This window comes from Acanthaster planci, linkage group LG08 (genome assembly GCF_054643075.1).
Source record: "Acanthaster planci isolate LZ-2023a linkage group LG08, COTS_SCS, whole genome shotgun sequence".
NCBI lineage: Eukaryota > Metazoa > Echinodermata > Asteroidea > Valvatida > Acanthasteridae > Acanthaster > Acanthaster planci.
In genome coordinates, this window is record NC_141784.1 from 18,296,590 (window position 1) to 18,316,189 (window position 19,600).

The 19,600-nt window shown below is 43.2% G+C and overlaps 1 protein-coding gene across 5 annotated transcripts in view; it reads left to right on the forward strand.

Moving 5' to 3' along the window:
* Nucleotides 1-19,600, forward strand: part of LOC110984553 (atrial natriuretic peptide receptor 1-like) — an 81,561-nt gene that overhangs the window by 39,493 nt on the left and 22,468 nt on the right. For 3 of the 5 annotated variants that reach the window (XM_022244845.2, XM_087140073.1, XM_087140072.1), the window contains exons 2-3: nucleotides 13,557-13,702; nucleotides 19,217-19,372. In XM_022244845.2, coding sequence (XP_022100537.2) covers nucleotides 13,557-13,702; nucleotides 19,217-19,372 — 302 coding nt within the window. Of the gene's footprint in view, nucleotides 1-4,689; nucleotides 5,559-12,181; nucleotides 13,183-13,556; nucleotides 13,703-19,216; nucleotides 19,373-19,600 lie in introns of those variants that run through there. The other 2 variants (XM_087140074.1, XM_087140075.1) reach the window with 2 other exon arrangements.

Genomic DNA, 19,600 nt, shown 5'->3' on the forward strand with positions numbered 1-19,600 from the left:
CAAATGTTTAGATCTACTTGTAAAATACACAATTACAATACCAGAGCAACATTTAATTTATCCTTGCATAAACCTCAACAAAAAACGACTACTTTTCAAACAATCCTAAATTTCATGGACCCAAAATATAGATTTCTTTCCCCATGTCTCCAAAACACTCTCATTCCCAGTATATTTTTAAGCGCAAATCGAAGTTATATCTCATGTATAAATTTACATGAGATATAACTTCAATTTGCACTTAATTAAAAAATATACTAGGAATGAAATTGTTCATTATCAATAATTCGGTTTTAATTATCTGAATGTCGATTTACCATCCGCCCAGTTGCCCTAATATCGTATCACACAATTTTATCTCTGAACTTTACTCGTACAACGTTCTTTTTTTTCCTTTTCGGTTACCAGTGTTTTTTCTGTCTTGGTTTTGTATTCGTTTTTATATTTCAAACGGTCAACCTTGTATATAGTTGGAGTTCAATACTTCCTCCGAGACAGGCCTCCACATCGACAGCATTACCTCCCCAGATGCGGGCAAGATGGCAGATTGTAATGAGATAGAAATATATAACTTCAGCGCTTAGTGGCAATTTAATTAACTAAAGGCAACCAAATGCCGTTCCTTCGTTGTCTAGACTGCGTTGCTTGTATGCCACATAGACCATTTCACGGTCACCGTGAAATTCTGATAATTAAGGCTTTCTCTGGAAAAAAATGGGGCGACTGTTGTTTGGACAAGGTTAAAAAGGAATTTTTAATCTTTTCATTAAATTAATTCTCGAGATATTTTCAATTTGGAAAATTAGCATTTGAGTATCTCTGTGAATTGCCCTTGTCGGTAAGCCTGTGGTATTTCAGCGGAAGGATATTAAGTTAGTTTTCTTTGTATAGAAACAGCCGTATATATTTAATATTGTGGTCCTGCAACAGACTACATGCATTAACCTGGAGAGGAAATATTATGTGTAGCCCAGACTGTTTCGTTAAGTTATCAAGTCCGTGTGCTCATGCACCATGCTAGCTCTCTAGTGGTTCCCAGGAAGGGTCGGTCGATGTATATCTCAGCTTCCCGGGTGTATGAACACACACCTCGTGTCGACTGTAGAAGTAACCAAGAGAAATTCGAAGTAAGGTGGATATGCCAGGGAGAAGAATGTTTTCTTTGATGATAATAAACACTCTTTTAAGAAGTATTATTCTAGTGCTTGTCTCAGTTCAGGGCCACCATGGAACTGTTGTCAAAGTGGCAGTTTTCTTTTCGTCGGGGGAGCCACTGCCTATAGTCTCTGAAACACGCATTTTACCGGCAATGGTGGTGGCCGTGGAGGAGGTAGTTGGCTTGGTCAAGAGTGGACACTACGCCAACTTCACCTTAGATTGGACGCGCTCAGCAACTGGCTGCGACTTGCCTGTGCGTACAGCGGCCGCGGTAGCTGCCCAGTCTTACTTCGAGCAGAACGTGGTGGCCTTCTTTGGGCCGGTCTGCAGCTCCAGCCTGGTAACAGTCGCAGACCTGGCGGCGTCGCTGAACGTCCCTATCCTCTCGGGAAGTGCCGGGGCGGTAGAGCTGGAGGACAGGGCGCGGTACCCCACCCTGACTCACACGGTATATCGAACGGGCAACATGGTGGAAATGGTGATCTGTCTTTTCAATCGTTACGGCTGGGAAACGAGCGCCTTGCTGCGGGAAGGGAGTTTCGGCTTCTTTAATCGAGCTGGCGAGGCAGTGCAAGAAGGATTCCGTGCAGCTGGCTTAGCTTTGCTTAACATCTACATAGAGGATTACCAAGAAGACGAATACGAAGATATGCTCATAAAAGCCTCTTCCCACAGCAGAAGTAAGACATTCCATTATTTCTTCAAGAGAAAAACGTTGTGTTGTAATGGCAGTCTCCTTGCAGTGATATCATGGCAGGCACGGATCCAGGAATGAGAGGGACACACCCCCTCCTCCACTTTGCCATTTTAACAGCCTACGTCTACGGGTTGCAAGCTCAACTAAAAAGCATAACCTCTGTAGGGATCCTATTTGTGTGTTCGGGTTGAGGATAAAACAGTGAGATTAAATGGAGAAAAAAACGGGCGACGAATACAGGTAACCCCCCGCGCAAACACATCGAACCCCCTGCAAAAATCCAGCACCAACCTTCGAGCCCACGACATCGAAGAGAGAAGAAATTCGCACATTTGTATTTTGTATATCTGGTCAAACTCCAGAACCTTTTCATTCTCATGCGTATGAATTGACATGTTGTAAGCCTGCCAATAATGTATAGCCTATATTCCCAGTTCCAATCCATTTGTTCACCCAAATCTTGGACACGGATTAATGTGAATTTAAATTAAGCACTTAGAAAAGTTTGATTTTTTTTACTTAATAGCTGACAATGACTAGGTACCAAGCCATCGTTAAGCCAGCATGGTTTTGAAATTGTCGTAATGGGTATCACTACGCCGCAAAACCTTAACTGTTGCTGTTGTGAGGAGCCGGGAGGACAGAGGCCCATACAAAGACATTGCTGGCATGACAAACATTTTGCAATCTCTTACTTCCTATGCATTGTTCATTGTGCCAATTTTACCCCCCCCCAAAAAAAAAAAAGAAATTGTCGAATATCTGACAATGACTAGGTATTACTTTGAGGAAATGTGACAGTATCATTACAATAACCCCAAACAGCATTACATCTATACAAAATGGTTTCGGACGTCATCATTGACGGAGATGAATTTGTTGAAGGTGCATTTGATTTGGTGCAGAATTCAGATTGACATGCATCAAAAAGGTTTGGAACGAGTCAACTGTGAATCCAATTTGATCAATTCTTAATATAACAAAATACCGTTTCAGGTTTTTTTTATCATAAAAAGGTACAAAAAGTCATTACAAAGAATAGCATAAGACACCTAGTTTTCCCTTTTAACGCATTAATACACATTCAAGTTTAATCACTGACTAATAGAGTCAACCCATACCTGGCTCCTCTTCTATCGGTGAACCGTTAATTTGTTTGGTTGAGTTGTGGTACTTCCATATACTGGTCGAGTTCACACATTTAGTCAGCGTTCATGGATAATTTTCCCCGTCTAGAAATCGATTCATTAACGTCTATCAAATAACTACTGCGTGAAAGAATGCTCTTCACAGGTGAGGTTCTTGACTTTTAACTCCATCAGTGTGTGTGGTGTACTGTGATTTTGTTGCCATTTTCGCTCTTCGCCCGGGAAGCTGGGAAGGGCTGATGGCCCTCGCACAGATTTTAGTGAAGGAAATACGTCACATTGCTAAAAATATTCTGACTACGCTTTATTCGTTCATCCAAATCAACCAAGATAACCAATGATTTGAAATATATCGCCAAAAACACGTGATTAGTGAGAAGATAAATTACCACACTATGATTGTTCTGCGGCCATGTTTTTATTATAGCCGAGACTTTGCTCGTATCAAAGCATTACCATTAGCGAACCAAACAATTTGAATAACGCTTGCTAACAGGAAGTGCTAACCTCGCGGTCACAGCTCGTGAACAATGTAGCCAACCACAGTGAAAAGCCATCAGCTGTGGCCTTTCCAACGCCTGCGTATTAATGTTTAATATTTGGAGGCATGCGCTGCATAATTATGGATCGTTTTATTGTCAGTAATATCAGCGAAGAGTACGTGTGCACATGTGCTGTTCTTGCTGTAAGGTTGGCCGAAATTATAAAAAAAGGAGGAAAAGTAAAGCCTACTATCGGGTAATATCCACCTTGAGGAGAAGCACCTCCTCATCGGTTGAAAAGAGCTATATTTGCAGGGAGTGTTCGTTTTGCTGGTAGCGACACTACCGTAATGCGTGCATGTCTAATGGTCGTTTGTAAACCAGCGAAGTGCAGTTTTCACGACAGGAGCCTCCCTTGCTGGGAAAATTGCGCCTTCTCTTGGTCCCGCTCTTGGCTCATAAACAAAAGTGCAGAAAAAAGCTGGAGTGTAGAAAAATTTCAAATCAGCTTTCCTTCATTATTGACTTTGGCTCATCGATCTCTGCTTTAAAAACCTCTTGGTCAATCAATGCACATACACCGGATTCGATTGTGTTATCAGATTCGATAGGTTTGCGCTGTCAATTTCGTTGACAATGTTATTTCGAGAAAAACAAACAAACAATGAAGACAAAAAGTTGGCTGAACGAAATTGAAAAGTTTGTCACAAGGAGAACCGCACGCGTCAATGGCAGTGACAGGAAAGATTATTCTCAGGGATTTTTTTCCTTCACCAATGCATGGAACAATGGCCAACCTCTTTGGAACTTGATGCAAGGATAGCGTCTCGGAAAGAAGATTGACTGATTTTTAGAATCTCCTGGGTTTTTTTTTTAGAAACCTCACTTACCATTTCTCGCAATGGTTCGGTGGAAAGACCGAACGAACAGTCCCAGGGGAGGGAAATTCAAGTATTGCATCACAAGAGGAGTATTTGTTATATAAAGGCTGACGTGCATGGATCCATAGGGTCTGAACTATTCTCGGCTCCAGCAGCTGTGATGGAAGTCTAAGTAAATGACACCGTTTTCCTCTGCCACGGCCAAGGAAATAAATAGGTATCAATGACGCTCGCCAAGAAGATTCCGAAATGACGCCAAAAAGTTTGCTCCCCAATCGCGGAGGAGAGACACAAATTCAGGTACACCTTTCAGAACAAAGTTAATGATCAGCTTTGAGCTAACTTTTGTTATTGAAAGTTGCGTGTCGAGGAAAGTGCTACATGCGCGAGAAATCTGAACTAAGCATGTAATCATCGTAACCATCGACGCCTGATTACGTTGGTATCATTTTGTAGCATCTGCAAAATAAAAAGGGACTGCTGATGACTATAATTGTGCTTTGCGCCGGACTCTGTCTATAGAGTGGGATGGCGTGTGGTCTCAGAGTCGTCATATTTCTTGGCGGCCTTGTGGTTGCACTGGGTTCCACCGTTAATGTCACGCATATCAAGGTAGCTTTCATGCTTTCGGATGGCTGGATTTTCTCGTTAGGGTCGGAAACTCGCATCTTACCGGCGATAGAAATGGCTCTCGAAACTATTGACCGTAGACACCATAGTGGTGAATATACCAACTTCACTCTCGAAACGGTCATCTCCAATACGGGGTGTTCCGTGCCCAAACGGAGGGCCATCGGAGCCGCTACCCACTTCTATTTCTACAGCAGTGTGGTGGCTTTCTTCGGGCCGGCTTGCAGTGGAAATATTATCACAGTGGGGGACTTTGCTGCGTCGCTGAACATACCTATTCTGTCGGCCAGCAGTAGCGCCGTGGACCTGGAAGACAAAGGGCGGTACCCCACGCTGACCAGCACCGTGTATCGGACCAGCACCATGGCGGAGATGGTGGTCAGCATTTTCCAGCACTTCGGTTGGAGCACGGGGGTCCTGATTTACGGCGGCTACGGCTATCATCGCCCAGCAACTGCGGTGAGGGAGGGCTTCCGCCAAGCCGGTCTTGGCCTGTTTGTCGTCTACTTGGAAAACGAAGATGAGAGTAGCATACTGGAAAGGGCCTCGCTTCACAGCAGAAGTAAGTGGAGGCTTGGATGCCTCACCAAACTCTCCAATATTAAAGTGAAAGCGTCCCGTACCTGCGAAATGGCACACCGATGACGTTTTGAGTTCATTTTTGGATAATCTCAGCAGACAAACATAGTGTTGCTAATTTCCACACCTCAGTTCCAATAGTCTTTATACGAGATGAATGCTTCTTTTGAGAGTGGCCACTTTGCACTAAATGGGACAAAAATAACACCCAAACTACTTATGGAATGTTAACATGGATGATGAGATCAAAACATGCATGATACCTCTGTTTATGAGGAAGGTATAGATCTGTGCTCGTGCAGTCTTAAATATCTAAGCTTACTGCCATACCGTCTGTGCTCTGAAAACTGCACGTGTTCCAGTCGAAAGCAAAGGTCACAAATCAGCTTCCAGAGCGGTAAAAGAAAATACCTTTTCGCGGAATTCAGCATAAATTTCTGACATTTTCGTACGTACTGGTAAGCTTCGCCGTTTCATCACTTTGAATGCTTTCATCCAATCCATGTTTACGGGCCTCTGGAATTACATGTAGCCTGTTCCTGCCTCTCTACACGGTAAGTGATGGCCGTTTAATTGCCAATGATGATTCAGAGGATCGTTTTGCAAGAAAAAGATAACACTTTTGCTTAACACCTTAATATGTTCCTCATATCAACAAACAGCACTTTTACAATCCAATTCAACTTGATAATCGTGAACTTTAAAACTGACTTCTAACCTTGATAATTTCGGTGATTTATTTTTCAACCTTGAGGTGCATCAAACAGCTGCTTTGCACATATAAGTTGGTGTATGAACGCGATCTAGCAACCTCGTCCCCGTGTTTCGAGCTGTGCGCCCTGGAATATATCTGTAGCATATTTTACATCACGCTCTGTTTGCGTGTGTGCTTTCCTGTGGCAATTGTGCAGTGGGACGCAAACCATTTATCCATTACGAAATCACCTCAAGTACCGAATGTAACATGTTGCGTAGTAATAGAAATACGCTATCACGTTTGTGGTTGTTCATGCGCCACTCATGTTGCTGGCTGGTGTTTTATTAACCATTTAAGACCGGACAATTGTAGGCTCTCTACCAATAGGAATGGATGACTGTCTACGTACTTATGGCTTTCGGCTGGGAGTATGCGCGTGATCAAAGATTAAGGTAGGCCTATAGTTGATGGCCGTTGCTCTGAAAATGCCGCAAACGACGAGATTATTGCCTCTATCCCAGGTATTACTGTGTAATCATGGTGTAGTCGTACGTAAATAGCCTGGGGCTATTCTGTCTGTGATGTCACTGTCGTCACACCCGCGCAGGGCTTTCCTTATGACCCTTGAAATGTTGCTTCATGATCTATTTTATATCCGTGGGTGATACCTGACCTATGATTTTGTTCAATAGTCGTCAGGGAATCTTTGCTCAGGAAACCAGACTAGTAGCACGCCATGTCCGCACCCCGTTATGTTCTTCGTTCAGAATGTTGCAACATTATTAAGGAATGACAAGCATATGGTGTCCTATTTACGACACACATTTCTACCTCACTATAGCCTCTTCCAAGGCGACGCAACTACACCGCGAAACGGCACGACAGCTCCCTTGCGTCATGCCGTTTCGCGTTTACACCGTTGCATTCTTGCCATTACGTTTGTACACACACGACACATCGCGTCGTGCGTCGTGTTGCGCCGTCGCCCGTCGCATCGTGCCTTTAGTCTTACCTCCTTTCCTTGTTTCATTTTTTTTCCTAATCGTCGCTCCTCCCGTCGCCCATCGCGTTATATCGTCGTGCGTCGCGTCGTATGTCGTGTCATGCGTCGCGTCGCGTATTACATCGCCTGAAGCACGATGCGACACAGGACACAACGCGACGCGTCTTGTGCTGTCGCTCTTTGCTCCGTGTGTTTACAGAGGGCACCTTTTACTGTTTTCTTTCATTTCCGTCCCATGTGCTTGCAAAATACATGCCTGGATCGCAGGTGTTGATTTTTCTTGTTCTCACTTCGTTCATTCTTAACTTTTATATAGTTTCTATCATATGTTATTAAAAACAGATTGAAAAAATAGTGCATAGAAAATCTACGTATGTAGGAACTACTCTCACATAATAAGCGTAAGCCCAGGATTCATCACTCTTTAATGACCCGGCTGATCCTTGTTTCAATTTCTGTCCAACTTCTTTTTAATTAAGACCGTTGATGAAGTCCCCAATTTTGTGGTAGAAGTGTAACTTTATAGATTGTTCTCCATGGTTCATCCCGGCAGTTTCCAAGTAGTTCTTCAGTCTTCTCTCAGTCTTCTTCGTTCATTTCACCAGCACCACATTTTCAATGATATAAGTCCATGTTTCTGAATAAAACACTGTAGACCCTTTTATCAGTATGACGGTGTCTTTTCATCAACCCTGTTTGGCAAGGCAAATGATATCTCTTCAGATTAGCAAGCACGTAATAATGATTAATGTATTGTATCTTAGAATGGATTTACAAATAACTATTGGAAGGTTCAGAATTAGATCAGGAGAAGCTGAGACATTGTTATGGCTGACGTGAATGTTATTTATTTCCTGGAGACAACACAGATAGTTCGACGGGACGCAGTGGGCGCACATTCTAAATACATTTGATTTAAAAACAAACAAAACAAATGAACAATAACAAAAATTCCTCTTTTTTGACAACACATTCTTAATGAAAACAGAAAGAAAGAATGCACGAAAAAGAACAACAAAAAACCCAGGCCTGCTACCTGTAGCATGTACTATGCAAACACGGGGGATGGAAAGGAAAGAAAACGGCAAAGGACGCACTGTGCGAACATCATGAAGCAAAGAGCGACAGCACACAACGCGTCATAAGTCTTGCCGTGCGTTGTGTCGTCTTCAGGCGATGTAATACGGAACGCGACGTACGACGATACTACGAGACGGGAGGAGCGACGTTTAGTAAGAAAAATAAGCAACTGGGAAATGACATTAGACAGCACACGGCGTTGTGCCGTAGCGACGGCACAACGCTACGTTTGATGAAAAGGAGCTGCCGTGCCGTCGTGTCGTGTAGTTGCCTCGCCTAGCCAAAGGCAGAACTTAGTCGTAAGTAATGCACCGTACAAGCAGAGCGTGCAGTGTATTTGATTCGCTCCCAAGGTGAGCCGTGCTGCTCTTTTGGACTACAACCATGGCATAAAAAGGTGCATACAAATGGAGCATACCAAGCAATCAGCTTTTACTGAACGAGCGACAAGAATGAAGAGACAATGTCAGCTCTGAGAAGGTAAACTGCTCTGCGCTTTTTCAGCCATAGAGATGGGGAGAGGTGGTAGTTTTCCAGTAGCGTAAAATTAATTATCCCAAATTTGTGTATAATATTATTACATTCAAGTTTTTCTCGCGCTATGTATACCGTTTCCCTGCGGCCCCAGTCTCCCTTTGTGCTGCTCTGATTTATTTTAACCATTATTTCCTTTTTTTAATACGGGCGATTCGCAAAAGTGCGCCTCCAAGAGTTCGCAACGCGTTGACCAGTCATTATGTGCGAAATCTGTCAACCTTTTCCAAATGTTCAATGGGTCGACAGATTTTGCGTATTGTAATTTTTCAACGCGTTGCAAGCTCTTCGAAGTGCAGTATTTTGAATCGCCCGTATTGGGGCTACAGGAAGCAGGACCCAAGTTGATCTACCGGGGGGGGGGGTTCTATCACTTGGTGGCGCTGTCCGCGGTGCTATTAAGAGCTGTATACATAGCTCTTCGTAACGCGCAGTTATGTCTAAATAATATTGATCACTCGCTGCTGTGGGTCATAGTGACTTGTCCAGGGCGAAATCTTACTTTAAGATCATTAGGTCCGTTTAGAAAACATTGAGTGCCCGATTTTTATTATTAAGTTTTATTGCTATTTATTTTCCAAGTCATGCCTGCCGAGTAGGCCCACTCCATGTGAAGCACGGAGTTGCTATTTTTGCGTCGGGGAGATATCAAGCTCCTAGTGATGACGAACGGCTCTAATTCATAGCAGGTCGTCAAAAAAGAAAACCATACATAGAAATTTCATATATACCAATTTTGCATATGTTCAGTGACTAGTATTTTCTATGAAGTTCTTTTACGGATCTTACTACCAAGTCATATATTGGAAATGCTCCTTCTGATATAGTCTCTGCTTCAAATTCCCGCTCTGTCGAATCATGGGCATTTCTTGTATTATATTCAACGCTGGCCACCATTTTGAAAAATGTGTAGTTTTCCATTGACGTTCCTGGTGTAGCCTATGCAGGCCTACACAAGTGTGTATGGCCATGAGCATCAAAATGACTGGAACAACAAAACTGTATCTTGGATTCAGTTAAATTTTACATTTGTACAGATAATGAGTCTTTCGCATGCCTGCTAAGTTTCAGAAAAATCATACATGAGGCGGTGAGTACCTGAACCCCCTCCCGTGTGAGATGGTCCTGAAAACGCCCAGCTATTTTAGGGTTGATGTGTACAAACGTTCAGCTCTTTGTACCGCTGAGGGCGGTGGTTGGAAATTACGTTGACGCCCGCAGTGACTGCAGGTCCGGCGTTTGATAGTCTTTATCTCAATGAGCACCTCATAACGAACAGGCAACTTATGTTTAGCTAGTATCTGGAAAAACCTTCCACGGTTTGCAGCTCACTATTCACTTATCACTTCAGTGTTTATTACAACTACAAACACAAGTGGGCTGTCAAATCATTTGCTTGCCTCACAAAATTACATAGTTTTCAGATTTCATGTTTCTATGGTTTATTTGTCCTGACATTATACAGGTGATCCTTTGCTCTTCGACATGGCGAAGAGAACGCTTGTTGTTTATACGATTTTTACTGTCGTCCTCGACATTAAAAGTCTGTTTACAGTTTCCGGCCATGCGGCCAGTTAATAGAAAATGCTGACAGGACGTTAATATTGAATTCTGAAATGGGAACCGGACCGAACTGAAAACGTAGGATGTACCAATGAATAGTGAATAACGTCTCATCTTAAAAGTGACTGAAACCTCAAAAAGAAAGAAAAAGAGGAAATTGAAACCAGTGATTAAATGGAGTCAGATTTCAGCGGTTGTCAGAGGTCTAGGTTTGTCCGGTGCAGTCGCGCTATCGGGAAAGGTGGTAACTGTACGTACTCTGAGTGCTTGGCTGATTTTTCACTGGTTCATCATTACATAGAATAGGAGCGATTTACTCTGCATGTGCCTCTTGATAGTAAAAGCAACTTCGTTCCCATGGGTACAATCTTCCTGCGCCATGCCACCATGCATTGCCTGATCTCGATGTCCTTGGAGTCGAGATTAGAGTAAAAGAGCTAAAGTCAATGGAAGCGCGCACAACAGTTTTGGAAAAAAGTTGACAGTATGCAGTGCGGTTTCGTACCTGGAACAAAAGAGGGCGTGTTTTTAAATGAAATTGACAGCCCTTTTGGTACCAACCACAGACATATAAACGCATAAATCCCCAATCCTGCCCATATAAACGTGATTTTGAAACATATGGGCAAACAATGGGCGAAACGATGGGTGGCAGCGCGTTCAGAGCGCGTTAAGCGCAACGCCCTTACATTGACTGTGTTTGTTAACATGCGCTTCAAAATACGTTCACCTTTTTACTTTTCTGTACTGGTATCTCATCTTTTTCAAATGTTGCAACCGCATTGTTTTGAATCCCTGTGTGTCAGATTAAGTGATAATAGATTTTTACAATCGAAAAATGGCATCAGAGAATTTTATGGCTGGAAGCCATCAACTATGCGTTAATTCCCTTTACTGAGGGGTGAATTTGCCCATAGTTTTGATTTTGGTTGGGCGCCGCGCAGATCACGAAAAAGTCCCGCAGTTTTGAATGAAGTGCTGAAGTGCACCCCCAATCAGCGGAAAGAAAGACAGGTGGTTACAAGCGGGTTCTTGCACGCGTTCTGTAGCTGTTTGTATCCAAAGACCATACATGCCGGAGTAAATTAGTTACGCGTACTCAGTAACTGTAAAGCGTCGAAAGCGCATATACTTACGCGCCTCATGGCGCGTCTTTGCGGTGAGTACCAAAAAAAAACACGCCTTCTTTTGTTCTTCTTGGAACGGATTGGACCTGGCAGTCTATGCATTTATAATGTCTGTGGTACCAACTCAGCGCGTAGGCGCGCAAGAGTATGCATGTTTGACGCGGAGCACGCTGAGTACCCGCAACGATTTTTTTCCGAACGTATGGTCTTTGCGTACACGCAGAACGCGTGCAAGAATCCGGAAATGGGGGAACCAACATGGCGTCAAGATCCATGGGAACGAGGTTGGCTCAGGGCGGATAGCGCCGTCAAAGTGTTGTTGCCAAGTACAATGCATACGTATGTGGTATTCCTGCCGCGACCAATCAAAATTTCTCGTCGGTCATCTCCGTTGGGTGTCCGCTTGTACAATACACAGCCGGAAGAGCGTGGCGTAGTTACTGATGTCAACCGGCAAGCCGGAAAGGCATCCTTCCATGAGCACCGCCCCGTGAAAGGGTTGATCGGCGCTTCAAGGTTACACTCCGCAACTCCTTTGCTTTTTTTTTTACTTTTTAGTCCTTAACAGCGCCCGGAGATGGGGATTATGGGTGATAGCGAAACGCGTGACACGGGGTGCATCTTCTAAGAGATTGTAGGCCCTACCCGTTTTTGTTTTTTTTTTCAAGGAGTTTACCCAGGAGACACGTTAATTGCATGCTGGCCTGTTTAAAATCTCAGCATGAGCTGGCGTTCACAGTGATTTGTTCACAGTGATTCACAGGGACCCGTTGTTCGCTAAACCATGCTGTGACGTCTTTGTTTGATTTTCTCTCAAAATAATGGCAGATATAGCATGTTTTAAAGTCGTGGTTACTACCGCATATAACGATTTTGCTCTACCCTTTGGTCCCATCAAGTGCAGCAAGATGGTATAGAGCGAAATGAAATGCTCCGCGTGTAGACGGCCGCAGTATGTTCCTAATTACGGTATTTCTGCTGGGTTTCTCGCAGTTTTTGACTGCAGTTTTCGTACCTGTGTCTGTGATTGTCGGTGGGGATACATCGTCATCTTTACTAGCAAGACAGAGGATTGTGCCCGCTGTTGAGGTAGCGTTAGAGACGATAAGTCAGCGGCTTGCCATTGGCGAATACGCCAATTTCTCTATAGTGTGCGAGTACTCGTTTCTTGGCTGTTCAGAGCCGGTGCGCGCCGATGTGGCGGCGGTTACTGCGTTGTACTACCGAGGGGAAGTGGCGGCCTTCCTGGGCCCGCCTTGCATCGACGCATTGGTCGCGGCCTCCGATTTGGCCGCCGTCTGGAATGTCCCTCTCGTGTCCCCGTCCGCCAGCGGGGTAGTACTGCAAGATAAGGCGAGGTTCCGCACCCTCACCCAGCTCGCCTACCCGACCAACACGCCCCAGGATTTTGTTGCGAAGTTGTTTCAGAGATTTGAATGGAAAACCTCAGTGGTCCTGCATGACCCCGAGCACAGAGAATGGGCCCACAGCATTGCCCATGCTTTGCAAACACACAATACTGAGTCTCACGTGCATGTACTTGTGTCCGAGAGCTTGGAGTTCTTAGAAGAAATCCTAGAAGAAGAATCTACTAGCTCAAGAAGTAAGATTTTACACATCCCCAAATAATGAGCACAAAGAGCAGAAGCAAAAACTTAGGGGAGGGGCTACAGAGCCGAGTCCACTCTCCTTGTTCTTCTTTTTTTTTCAACTTAGTGGGAACACGGTTCTTTTAAGGGAGTATTCAACCCCCCGCTCTCTTTCATGATCGACTGTTGTGAAGCCTCGAAAGACAACTTGTCTGTTTTACAAACTAAGTCCAGCATTTGCCACTGGTCAGCCGACCAGCCGGCCAGAGAAGGGAAGAACCCGGCAAGTCAGTGATTAAAAATCAGACACGCAGATGACATTTTAAATTAGTGTGTAAAATGTGTCATTTTTCTTTCCTTCCCTCTCATTGTGTGTGTGTTTAAACAGTTATCTTCATCAGTGCGGACGGCAATTTGGTTCGTAAGATCATGATCAGCGCCTATCATCTTGGCATGGTGTCGGGTGACTACGTGTTCTTCAGCTACCATCCTTTCAACAACACCAAATCCTTTGGGCGTGACTCCTGGAATCAGGTGAGTGGGCGTATTATGCCAAACGGAAATGGCAAGTAACGCCAGGCTCTAACCAATGTGATACAAATCTGTCGGGGGTAATAGTTTTTCTTCTGATCCTCCCAGCATGTATCCTGTATGTAATTTTGAGAAGCCTTCAAGAGTTCAGGTTTGGAAAGCCTTGATTACCTTTTTAAGATAAATTTAGAAAAATGTGGACGGTTTTCCCGGAGTGCTCCATTTTTACGCTGGCAGCTGAAAACTGTTGACCTGTCCACTGACCATGCACAAACGTAGTATTAAAATGCAGCTCCCGATTTATGTACCCAATTTTATTGGTTATACTAATTTGGGGTATAACTACTGCGTAACCCAGCTCACCGGTTATTAAGTAAAGGAAATTACGAAGTAGCCACTCGAGGAAATTAAACGCCATCAGTGCCATGGGTTAAAAAGCCGAAAGGACCTATAGCATTGACTCCATACAACAAACTGGTAAATTTTATGTCGTTGATAGAGACCTTTTCCATCGCCACAGCAAATACAATACGTCTGATGCTACAGTCCTGCAGACAGCTGAAGGTTGCAATTATGAATCTGGAATCAAAATATGTGGACGAGGAAAGAAATCAATATTCCCATTAAATTGCTTGGTGCTCATGCCAACTGATCAAGATCCGTCGCTTTTATTGAAAAGCGACTCTGTCTGAGGACTATCGATCGTTCTCAAAAGGGCTACTCTGCAAATGGGCAGCCAGAGTTTGAGAAATATCACCCTTCAAGTTGGCTGGTTTAAGATTTTGGCCTGTCCTGGAGGAATGTAATACATATTACAGATGTACATCTGTGTCATGAACATCACCCCCCTGTATAGTGTCATTAGGTGCCCCCCAACGCTTTTCAAACTTCCATGGCTGGGCAAGTCAAGCCCCACATCTCCTCAGTCCCCCAATTCGAGCACAAATGGGGAATAGACCCTTTGCATGAAGGCGGAGTCAGAGGCTATTCTTTGTTATTTTAATTTAATTACAATACAGGCACAAAAGGTTGGCTGGAGCCTATCCCAGAGGAATAAAGAGCTGCCCTCCAATTTGACGTCATACGCAGGGGGTCTATATATTCCCCAACCTCCCTGGGTCCGGTATCCCCGCCTGCTATGAAATCACTCTAGGCCCCTTACTATCGTACGGCTTTGAGCAGGAGTTCCACTTGGTCTGCTTTGAAATACCACAAAATTAACATACACGGAACCTCCCGTTACCATCATTCATGTTGGCCTTGCTTTGGTGAATAATTCAACACTCTACAAAATAAGATAGTGATGGAACAAAAAAGGCTTTTTTAATTGCACCATTTGGGGAGAGTGGCAAGGCAGGAAGCAGGCTGTTGAGGGTGGCGCTACCGTTGTATGTTTCCCATTATGATTTCTTGTCGAATGCCATGTTTTACCAAGGATGGTACGTCATAAATGAAAAGAGGCAAAGGATTTCTTGATCCAGTTTGTCACATATGATTTCGTATCATTGAATTAACCGGGAATGTGAGGCAATCGGGAAAAAATGGGTTCCATTGAGGTTAATATTAATAAAATAAAACAAAATATACCACATTCACATCATGAAATCTACCCGAAGTGTTAAAGCAAGGCTCCTTTGAGGTATTTGTTTAAACTTCAGAGAGCCAAACTTATTACAAATTGCATTTGAAAAAGATAATAACATCATTCTGAGGAGGGTACAGTTTATAACAGAGCATGATACCATATCTATCTAATCTAAAGGGGGAAGAGTCCTTTTTGTTTCGCCGCTGTAAAATTCGCGGTCAGGCTGCGTTCTTTTCGTTCAGTGAAACATATCCTCGAGGCAAGTGAATGATTAAAATTTCATAAAATTCCTGGATGGAGGACAATCGACGTCGTGGTTTAGAATCGTTCTCTAAGGGTCTTTGGAAAGCAATGTCATCAAGGAATGTGCCCAGTGATCAAGCCCTGAGCACGCTTGGCTAGAGGGACTTGCATAATTTGTTTTGCAGCACGAACAATGGTGTCTTTGGAATATAGACATCGAATGAATGCTGTGATACCCTGCGCTGAGTGCATTCATCATTGTAAAAGTAAATTACAATCAATGCACGACAGCAGAGACCTGAGACGCCCAAACTGAAGCGCGTGCAGATACAGAATGTGTCGGTGGGTGCCAGACACTCGGATAATTAAGAGGAAGACAATTAGATTCCAAGGATGTCCAAGTGGGATAACTGTAGGCATTGCGCGAATGGAAGCTCTTTTGTGCTTGTGTTAAAGTGTAGCTGTAATGAATATTCCTGGACAGAAGTTTTCTGCATTTTTGCATTCTCCTTCGATGTATCAGAACTCATATTTCTTTTCTGTTTGGTTAAATGAACTTTTGAAGCGCTTAAAATTATCCATGCTTTCCTTGACAACTGAGGGCACTGTTGCATGCTGTGATGTCATCCATGGAAGACATAGTATAGGGCACAGGTATTTCTGTTCAAGCTGTGAACCCAGTATAAACTTACTGAGAACATCTCTGAGAAAGTAATTTATGCTTATGCAAATAAATAACAATGGATCAGCGAAGAAGAGAAACTTTAGTTCAGCAAAATCTACAAAAAAGCTGGACTGTTTTGGTATAGGTCTATTAGACAAGCCAGTGCAACGTCCTGGGGTGACATCACACTTCTCACGAATATGGAAATACTCATTAGCATAAAAATCAAAACGGATGTAAAACACCCTTTGAAATAGTGAAACGAAAGTTGCCAATAAGATTATCTGAGATACAAGGAGCAATTTGAAGGGTTGCATTAAAATGAATTAATTGCAGCTACCTTTTAAGGAGTCAAGTATCGAATAATGCATTATCAAACATGGTGACATTCTTCAAGTGAAGTTCAGTCAGCCGTTGTGGGTCAACAGAGCCGGTAATATATTCTTCTAACCTATTGGTTTATGCAAAGCAACATAAACTAAGATTATATTAACCTCAACCCCCCCCTTTTCATTCCACAGCATCTAATCGATCTGAAGGTTACGCTCACTAAAAGGCAATTAATCAGAACAATTCCCTCGGCACGATGAGAAGGTCAACCTCGATTACATAGCCAGTCGGTAAGCGAGGCAAACACGCCTTGGTGAATCTTCAAAATGACTTGTCCCTGGTAGGAATCGTAGTTGATCTATACACGGTGTCCTCCTGAATGGTGACCCACCATTTCAAACGAAGAATATTATATCAGTAGCGTAACCAAAATTTTAAGAATTTTTTTGTGCTGATCTGTCTGAAATCTGATGAATCGCGACATGGGACGTTAGATTAAAGTGCAAAGGAAAATACCTTCAAATAATTCGACATCTAAGGTTTTGGAGGTAGATTTGCCACCCCCAAACCAAATACCATGAATTTGTCTGTCGACACGAGAAAAATAAGAGGCAATTTCCATCCACAACCAACTGGCCGATTTCGGAAAAGCTCAAGGACAGATTTTGTGTTTTTGTGGGTTGATGACGTAACCGGGAGAAAAGCACAACAGGCATGCATGAAGCATGCATGAAGATACATGTAAACGGATTCGGGAGTCGACAGAAGCTAAACCGGAATACCTCAAAATGGACTGCGCAAGCAAAGACAGGATATTGAAAAAAAATTACCAAAGTATTTCCAAATCGACTGTTATCTTTTTGATGGCCTAATTTTGTAATCGATTCAAAGGTGGATTGAAAATTCTATTTGCAATAGCCAAACAGACCGCGGCTGTATCGCCTGAATTATTTTACATTGATGAAGATTTGACCTGTCCACGCATTGTCTCATAATGGAGTAGTGGGAAATGAATGCCAGGTAAAGTGGAAAAGCTATGCATCGTGCGACAGACCTGTGTAACGACTGTAACCATGAAGACTTTGCACAACCTTAAAAGTGAGGAGATACTGGTGGAGCATCTGTCAAGGCCAGATTCTAGGAGCATAATGACCCGCTTCCCTCCGCATTTCTACTGCTAAAATGTCCTTTCTTTGGACGTGAACTGTCTCTTGCCTACAGACATGTTCCTAACGCTTTTACAGTATATTCTGTCCCCAGTTTTTGAATAATATTTTCCATACGATGGAAGTCAGTGAGGGAAGTCTTTAAATGCATGCAAGATAGGGAGCTTTCCCCTAGACTATAATATGCCTGTAAAAATGGTCGCTTCGATGGTTGGATAAAGTTTCCCTTCGTTTATGGATTCCCACTGTGGAGACGCCTTGTAGATATGGGAGTTGGAACGAAACGCTAGTAACATCGTTTCGACGGGAGAACCAATCAAGCTATAACATGCATTTGTTGTATCTATCGATTGCAGTGACTTCAGTTGTGAAAAGCGAAAATCCAAAATATTGTCGTATTACGACTGTACTGCCATCGCCATATTTACATTTTGATCTCATCCGACAAAAGCTGCAGCATGGCATCTTTGGTGTTATCTCCTATTCTTACCCCAGCTTGGCATTAGCCTAGATTCCAACCCTGAATTGCTGGGCCAGTTAGCATCTACCACCTTTTGTGGATGAAAATACAGTACTTTGCACTAGCTTTCTTCTGTGAAGTTCAGCCTTAGGTCAAGAAAGCTGATCAGTTATTCATCTAACCTGTAGGTTTTAACATGACACTGCTTAATGTGTTAACCCCTCCCTTTTCAATTCTGTGCATCTGATCGAGCTAAGGGTTACGCTCACTAAAAGCAATTAATCAACAAATTCCCTCGGCTCGATAAGAAAGTCAGCTTCGATTGTAACCACTCAGAAAGCTAAAGGTGACAAGGGGGAATTAAATCTGCAATATGTCCTGTCCCGGGTAAGAATCTTAATTGATCTGTGCAGGGTGTCTCCAAGAGATAACCTACAATTTCAAACGATTATTTCTTCCATCTATCGTAGCAATAATTCATTGAAACTTGGCCTGCTTCGGTCATGAAATGTATGGCTTGGCTGCTTTATGCAAAATGCCCTATTAATTAACTCACATTGTTTCAGTAAATTTTGTGTGACCAACGTCGGCCTAATGGGAGACTTCTCTGTTGTGACAATATGCAAGACAAGATCTAAGACATTTGTATTCAATACAACGCTGACCCTGCGTTTATTCATGTGCATGTACATCACTCAGGGCTGAACTGGGCTTTAAATGTTTAATATCACCGTGAAACCCCTTCCATGAAGAGTAAAAACCGCTCTGAAAAGAGTGAAAACCATTCCAAAAAATGAAATATTTCCACTATGCCAGGGAGCCATACATAGGTCCACTTAAAAAAGAGTTGTGCCTTATATGGCTCCTTTTTAGAGGGATTTTCACTCTTTTAGGGTGGTTTTTCATTCTTTCAGAGCGGTGTTCACTCTTTTTGAGTTAATTTATAAGAGACTGCCTCTTTTGGAGTGTGGATTTCTCATCGTTTTGCCCTTAAAGAGTAAGATTACTAATTAAAAGCCTTAAAAATTGTCAAGGGGCTTGATGTAGTGAGTTGTTTGCTTTGTTCAAGGGGGATGAATACGACGATATATTGAAGGTCGCCTATCGCGCTCTAATGACGATACGCCTCTTCGAACCGACAACTGATGAGTACGTCGCCTTCCAGCACGAGATCAACGACCGTATGCAGCGTTACTATAACTTCACACCTGAACCGGGAGACGAGGTGGGTAAATTTGGCTGAGTAACATCTCACCGCGCCGACCGATAAGTGAGTGTTCCCGTTGGCATTTTTGTGAAATGTATGCATGGGTAGGCTCTAAGTAAAGGCTTTTACTTGGGCACTTATAGACCGTATGCCAAGTATTTGCTCAAAGTCGTTTGTTTGGATGAAGGTGCCGACTCTTCATGCGCAAAGAAAAACCAGCTGTACGTTTGCTTGTTACTTGGGGAA